At 39.4% G+C, this 7966-nt stretch overlaps 2 protein-coding genes across 2 annotated transcripts in view; both read right to left on the bottom strand.

Annotated features, from left to right (window-relative positions):
• Positions 1-1317: 1317 nt before the first annotated feature.
• Positions 1318-5342, bottom strand: stmnd1 (stathmin domain containing 1). Its single transcript, XM_059350460.1, has 5 exons — positions 5052-5342; positions 3822-3966; positions 3610-3734; positions 2493-2624; positions 1318-2349 (listed from the first exon to the last, which is right to left on the bottom strand). Exons 1-5 carry the CDS (start codon positions 5118-5120, stop codon positions 1918-1920), a joined length of 903 nt encoding a protein of 300 aa, XP_059206443.1. The 5' UTR covers positions 5121-5342; the 3' UTR covers positions 1318-1917.
• Positions 5343-7212: 1870 nt separating this feature from the next.
• LOC131985389 (uncharacterized) overlaps positions 7213-7966 on the bottom strand; it is a 2534-nt gene continuing 1780 nt past the window's right edge. The window contains exons 7-9 of the mRNA XM_059350459.1: positions 7819-7962; positions 7631-7710; positions 7213-7509 (exon numbers count right to left, since the gene is read on the bottom strand). Of these exons, the coding sequence (XP_059206442.1) occupies positions 7311-7509; positions 7631-7710; positions 7819-7962 (423 nt within the window). The 3' untranslated portion in view covers positions 7213-7310. The remainder of the gene's footprint in view (positions 7510-7630; positions 7711-7818; positions 7963-7966) is intronic.

The raw sequence follows: 7966 nt of genomic DNA, 5'->3' as shown, positions 1-7966 counted from the left end.
GAATGATTAAAATAACTTGTGAAGCTTGTCCTCCTGTGTGCTGGATGGATCATTGGTTAATTCACCCCCCAGTAACGTGAGAGGGAACTCGGCTGTCTGTTAATCATTCATGGTGGCTCTCTGCTCCTGTGAGCGCGCTGCTCCTGGCCCACATGTGAATCCTGTCCCAACATGTAACTTGTTGAAATGAAACACTAAGTGTGGAAAAAAAGTTCAGTGTAAAATCTTAAATTAAATCGAGTTAAACTAGTTATTCCACTCTGAAATACATTTAACTGTTTGTGTTATTTTCACTTGTCGTATGTCTCTATCTATTGGATCTTACCTATAAAAGAAATGCTTAGACTGATTAGATAAATGTCATTTAGTAGTTAGTGTGGTTAGTTCTCAGGATTTTTTAAAATTAATCTTAAGTTTTTTGGTTGTAAATGTTACTGTTCAATACATGCTCTTTTCTAAATCCTCTAAACATATATTTTGTATAGTGTCTGGGCCCACAGTTTGAATGCAATTGTACTGTAAAGAAACATTCGGCTGATTAATTATCCCCATATAAACCTCAACCAAATTTTTAAATGCCAAGTAGACACTGATGAGCAATCTCATATTTGTTTCCTGTTGTCTGGGATATAATTGTCTAATTATATCCCCATCTGTAGGCTGATAATTAAAAAACGACAACCAAAGACTAAAGTATGGCTGTCACATCCATTTGAATTTGAATTGCGATGGCAGGACTCCACATCACAAAGAAATGCAACCTGATAGAACGTCTTTCTGCTGGTGTCTCTGTTCACCCACTGTTTTATTCATGCAGCCACACGCGCTTTAAAGTCAGAGTGGAGTCGTGTAAAAAGGGGACCAGGATCGAGTTTCCCAGGCTTAACAATGGGGATCCGGTCAGGTTGCGACCAATTGTTGTTTTCTGTTCATGTGCAGCATGCTGACGAGTCTGAATCCTCTTATATCTTTACACCAGCAGGCTGTGGGCCCATTGAAAGCTTTAACTATACCTAATATGCAATAATCTTCACATTTACAGTGGATATGTCAGTCCCTTTCTTTAACATTATTCAAGAATCTGCTGGAGAGCTGAAACTTTTACTTTATGCTTATTATCCATATGGCTGCAGTGAACACCTGTCAGGTCAGGCCGAGAAAAGGTCAAAGGTCACTGGAACAGCTGAATACCCATAGTTCAGTCACAACAAGGTCAACACCCCTCAACCTCACAGTAAAACAAAAAAAGTTCAAATGCAGGTTTTGTAAATGAGTAAAGTTTTAGGTAAACACATTCATAGTGAACAAATTGGGAACTTTATTAACCGATAACAGCTTATTTTACACATCTTTAGCCCACATGCTGCTGCTCCTCCTCCTCCTCCTGATAACTTATCATACAGATGAAGTGACAACTTCCAACTTTAACAACTTTCACTGAAACAGCGCCATCTAATGTCCAAAAGAAGAAGTACACCCTTCATATGAAAATAATATTTTACAATTACATGTAAAACTAAAATCTCATTAAAAATTGATTTTGTATGTTGGCAAGCAGTCTTGGTCATATTTATTAAAGCCTTCAATGAGGTGAATTATATTACTTTGGAAAGAACACCCTCATATTCCTTTATGCTCATTACTGAGATGCAATATTATTATAAAACTTATGAGGCTGACAGAGTTCCCTGGAGTGGAAGCTTTTCCATGAAGGCAAAAACAGTTAATGTACACATTAGCCTATCTATCACTGCTTAATTACATCTATTAATTTAATCTAAAACAATACATACTCTATACATGTTTCTGTTTACAAGTTTCTACCATTTGTCAGTGCAAAATGAATTATGTTTGGCTCCTTCTCCTCTCCTTTTTATCCCTCTTAGTGCTGATTCATGGCTCATTTAGGGTATTAAATTAAAATATCTCCTCTTTGTCCTCTGTATGTTGAAAGCTAGAGTCATTCTCGAGCTCCCCCGAGGCTGTGAGGAGGAGCTGATCCTGCCTCAGCTCCTCCACCTGGGTCACCTCCTCCTCATGCTCACTTCCCCTCTCTTCACCTTCACCTCTGTTGTCTTCCATCTCTCTCCTGTCTTCTCTCCTGTCTTCTTTTTTGTCTTCTCTGCCATCACCTCCAGCCTCTCGCACAAGCTCTCCACCCTCGGCCGCCTCCCTCGTGATCTGGCTGAGAGGCAGTAGATCAAAGGGGTCCGGGCACAGAGGCAACTGTAGCGTCTCCACGGGGGTGAGGGTTGTGTCTGCGGACTCCTCTGTGAAAGAGGCGGGAGCGCGGACCCGGACACGGGCCGACTTGGTCCTCAAACGCGTCTTGAGCTCGTCTTCCCTTAACTGAGAGGGAGAGGAGGGAGCATAAGCAGATGACAAAACAATAAGATACAGTGAGGGAAAGAGCTGAGGTGATTATGTACATGATCATACACACACACACACACACACACACACATATATACACACACACACACACAGTGTACCTTGCGTCTCTCCTCAGCAAGTTTTATCTTCTCCTCAATCTCTTCTCTGCTGGGGAGACTTTGCTCCTTCTTGGCCTTCAGAGACTCCAGTCTGGCAGGAGGCTTTCGTCTGCCCCCCTCCCTGTCATCCAGCTGATGCGCACACACACACACACACACACACACACACAGAGGACAGACAATCTCAATATAACAGGTAAATGCACTTCCACTGAACCTGACTGACCTCACAGATCTGTGAAAGATAATTTTATACGAAAGATTAACACCCTGTGTGAAAATGCACGTTCTAATGTATCTTTTATGGGTGTTTTGTTCAAGTAAAATTTAGTTTAATTTAACATATGAAAAACACAAATAATATGAGGTAGTGACAAAACAAAGCAAGTTCACATTTTCAGATTTTCAGATTTATACACTGTAAATCAAAGAAACAAAATAGAAACATATGTATATTTGATATACCTAAAACTCCAAAACAAAAATTCATATACACACTTGTGTTCATACCCCAGTTTTATAGTTTTAATCATCTTATTTTCTAATTTAAAAAAAATACAATCTATGAAGTGTGGCATATATTTTCATTTCCTTTTCAAAACTATTCAGAAAGTTAACTCCTTTGACCTTGACAACATATGTGTTAACCCAGAGAGCTACTTTCTCAAACATAAAAAGATATTTAAAAATATTTAATATTGTAAACGATACAAGCAATGTTTTAAATTGTCAGCTAATTCTATAAATGATGATTGGAAAAATAAAGAATAAATTAGAATAAACATTGTTACTGACTATATATATATATATATATATATATATATACACTTTTTAAAAAAATGAATAGCTAGCACCATTTCTAAATCATGACAAGCAATGTTTTTCTGTATTATATATTGTGTAAACAAGTTTTCATAATGGCACATATCAGACAGCATACACACAGATACCAATATGCCTCTGACAGGCTGATATCAGCTGATAATATCTGTCAATCAATATATATATATTTTAGGCTTTTTTTGTATCACAAGGTTCTTATTTTCATCTTTTTCTGGCAGAAGAATGTCTTCAATAGTATTTAATGGTATTGGTATTTTATGCTCCAGGTACCCACCATAATGCTATAGGCCTCCCCAGCCCCGCTGCCCCTCTCCCTGGTCTGTCCCACTGGTATGATGCCCTGGTTCAGCAGCTCCTCCAGGATGTCACTGGCCTTTTGACGTTCCTGCAGTGTGCTGCCTGATAATCAGATGAAATAAAAACACTTTAGGTTGTGTGCACTGTATTTTCTATTTATATACGGTGTGTTTAATTTAGCCCACTCACTGTCAGATGTTAGAGGAGGGAGTTTTCTGGGCACCGCTCCAGGTAACGCAGGGACACCTCTGTTCTCCATCACGACCCCGCTGTCTGCGGTGCCCTTTGACACAGCAGAGTCTCCACGACCATCGACTTTATTTCCTGTCCCATCCTGACAGCACAGAGACATAAAATATGGCTGCATGAATACAATTGTATATCCTGAGCCCAGTCTGTATGGTATGCAGACATGATGTTGTCATGGTGGCGTCTGTGTGTTGACACATTGTCATGAACACAGTAGCTCAGGAACAATATTGCACACACCTACAAATACATCATCTATGAGTGTGAAACCCCAATCAGTTTACAGTGTAAAAGTTTATTCTGTCACTTGATAGAATAAATGACCAAACAGTGTAGGCTACACTTTTCCTACACCTTTTCCAAAGTCAAATTCAAGCACTTATTTAGGTAAACCTGTGCTATCTACATTAAATTGAGGTGATAACAAGCTCCGTCGATTTATTTATCTAAAAACACATGTCAATGTAACCAGCAATGTAACATTATATTTTATATTTGTCTACATAAAAGTGACATGAGCGTGTCATAAACATGACATGGGATGTGTCATAAACATTGACACTTTGAAGTAACATTAACGCTCATGATACTTGTCATGTCATGTTTCTGACAGGCTTGTGTGACTCTTATGTAGACACCTTCAAAATAAAGTGTTATCATATCTTGCTTAAGTCACAAAGGCATGTTCAAAAAATTGCCTACGTCATTTATTTCTCTTAAGTTACATCATTTACACACAGTGGTATAACTATGCCAATAGCCATCCTTTGTTAATTCCTTTTTGAGTGAAATGATCAATAAATGTCATATGTTACACTTTTGGCCAAGTTTTTTGTGTTTCCTGCAAAACTTGAAAAATATGAGTTAGGCGATTATTTTAACATGGTGACGATAAGTAAGACACGGAAGCTTCCGAACCGCCATTAGTTAATATTTGATCCTGGGTGGTCAAAGAATTGAACGACACACAGATTTCGTCGTAACACCTTTAACGGCTCTTCATTACAGTTAAAAACCTACCTAAAAGTGCTTAACGTAGCTGACTGTAACACCTATCTCGGATTCCGTTGAAGACGAAACACCACTTTAAACTCCTCTCCAGTTTTAGCTCGTGATCTAACTAAGTGTCGTTATTATTAATCAGTGGCGGGCAGTGTGACACGAGCCTACCTCGTCTTCCTTCTCCTCTTCCGGTCTCAACGGCAGCACCGGAGTGTCCGTGGAGCTGCAGCATCCCATATTCACCTCAGAGCAACGATGTGAAATAAGTCCATAAAAGTAATAAAAAATGTTTGGTTTATTACACCTCGGTGTGTTTTCTCTCTGTGTGTATTATTGACCCGCGTAGCCTCGCATTCCTTCAGTCTCCATGGGCCCGGTGCGTCACTAAGGGCCGTTGCTACAATAAATCTGACCCGGTTAAAGAGGTGACACCCAGGGACAAGCTGTGGGTGCCACCAGTGTCAGGAGGACACGACTAAACACTTTATCAGATGACACTGGTAGCTTTTAAACTCATATCGGGTCACTTTTAACCACCAGAACTGCAGCCAGGATTTTAAAAAATGCATTTTATGTATGTATAAAATTTAACCTGTAACCTAGCCTAAGTGATAGTGTTAAATTATTTTTAAAACTGTTCTGGTCACATTTTAAGCTTGGTCATATGAACATCTTTTTTTTACTGTAAAACAAAACAAAAACAAAGGTGAAGGTTTGGAAATAACTTATTGATTTCTACCACTGGGAGAAGAAGTACAGAGATATATCAAATATAACTGAGTCCTGCCACATCCAGAAGCACTCGGACGACACTGCTATTGTGGGGTGTATCAGGAATGGACAGGAATCTGAATATAGGGATCTGATAAAAGCCTTCAGTGACTGGAGTCACAAGAACTATCTCCTACTGAACACCTCAAAGACTAAGGAAATTATCATAGATTTCCTCAGGCTCAAGCCCCCCTTCAGCCAGTGAATACCTGTGGGGTGGACATGGAGGTGGTGCCAAGTTATAAGTATCTAGGTGTATACCTGGATAATAAGTTGGACTGGTTCCTAAACATTGACGCTCTCTACAAAAAGGGGCAGAGCCGCCTCTTTTTCTTAAGGAAGCTCAGATCTCTGGACATCTGTAGTAAGATGCTGCAGATGTTTTATCAGTCTGTGGTGGTAGTGTGTTGTTTTATGCTGCAGTCTGCTGGGGAGGCAGCATCACACACAGAGATGATCAGACTGGTCTAAAGAGCTGGTTCTGTGGTTGGAGCCAGGTTGGACACACTGGAGGAGGTGGTGGAGAGATGACCTGTCAAGATGTTCCAGGCCATCCTGAAATACCAGGATCATCCGCTACACAAAACCTTTATGGACCAAAAAAACCAGCAGTGGACGGCTCCTCCTCCTCTCTCCGTTGCAGGACGGAGAGATACAAAAGATCCTTCTCTCCTACAGCCATCAGGCTGTCTCATTCTTCAAGAGACTACCAGATTAACTGAATTTCCCCTTGGGGATAAATAAAGTAATTTTGATTTGATTGATTCATTGATATTTTTCATGAACAAAAGTAGCAATAGAACAATGTAAAGATACTCCATGACAAGCAAAAGCCATGCATTAAAAATCGTACTTAAATAAAACACAAAAGTGTGTGCTGGCAGCAAAATGTACTTAATAGTATCAAATAAACACTCATTATGCAAACTGTCCTTATTTGTGGAGTTGTACCGTTTATACATTTTTGGAATATTAATAATTATTGGTCATTTGACATGTAAGTGTAAGCACCATTTAAAAAATGTCAACATGAGACTAATTTGAACGTTTTAGCAAAACCTGGGTAGTCAAATCTATAAAAATTCTATTTTATAAAGATGATCAAATGTTTAAAATATTTTAAAAGATGATCTGAAAAGTTTAAATGAATTCAGTAGAGTAAAAAGTAAATTATGTCCCTCTAAAATATAGTACAAATTCTAGAAACAAGTAGTGTAAAATGTAAATACTCAAGTAAATTACATGTACCTCACAACTGTGAATAAGGTTAAGAAATTCTGAGTCATTCATTCATTTGAGCTATTACCTGAAAGTATTAAAATTGAAATATATTGAGGTTAAAGCTACTGGAACTACACAGTCTTTGATGTCAACTGGTTTTAAAAAGTCCTAAATAAGTACCACAAGCCAGTATCTTGCATCCTTCTCTAAAAATAAACCTTTATATTATTTGGTTTCTGCACCAAATCCAATGGGAATATGTAGCAAAAGCACAAGATCACCTGAAATCATGAAAAATGTGCCTCAAGGTGAGACAAATACTCATTCTAGACTGTAATTATGCTTAAGGGAGTTTTTTTTATTTATTAAATTTTGCAACACCACATGGAAAAGACCACATGGGTGCAGCAGAGCGCTAATGCACTCTACCAGGCTTTACTGTAAGTAGGAGAGAGCGCTGCAGTGACTCCTGCTGAGCCTGGGCTTGTTGGCGAGGACAACAGTGGTGTCAAGTGCAGGGAGGAAACTCTTGTGCAGGTCCTGGCACTTCTGCTCCACCTTCAGGGTACGGGCATTACTGGCCAGTTTGTCCTCCAGAATCATCAGGCGCCTGCGTGTGATCTCCAGGTCCTGCCTATAAATAATATTTGTTAGTGCGTTCAGGATATCATAAAGAAGATTGAGAAAATAATTAAATGTAGGAAACATGGGGACAGATAGTTTGATGTTATTAGAGAGGTTACATTTGGACTTACTGAGAGCGCTTTAGTATAGGTTGAAGTCCAGCTGCCATCTTTTCCAGGTCTTGTTTCTCTAGTGTGAGACTGAAATGGGGCTGAAAGATCAGAAAAAGAGGGTTAAAGCCATTGTGTTTACACAGAGGCAACAACTGAGAAGTGACAGGCCATTTAAGTTGCCTGTAACTGCTTGGCGAGACACTTACCTCGTCCAGGCAGAGCTCACGTCTGGGTCTCTGGTTAAGGATGTCCAGGCGGTGTGTGGCCTGATGCAGCTTGGAATCACAGTTCCTGATCTGACCCACCACTTTCTGTATGTCCTTTGTCAGGTCAGAAATCTCATCCCTTATCTGG

Source organism: Centropristis striata, chromosome 14 (assembly GCF_030273125.1).
Source record: "Centropristis striata isolate RG_2023a ecotype Rhode Island chromosome 14, C.striata_1.0, whole genome shotgun sequence".
NCBI classification, from domain to species: Eukaryota; Metazoa; Chordata; class Actinopteri; order Perciformes; family Serranidae; genus Centropristis; species Centropristis striata.
Note: the sequence above shows the minus strand (reverse complement) of the source record. Positions and strands in the feature narration are given on the sequence as shown.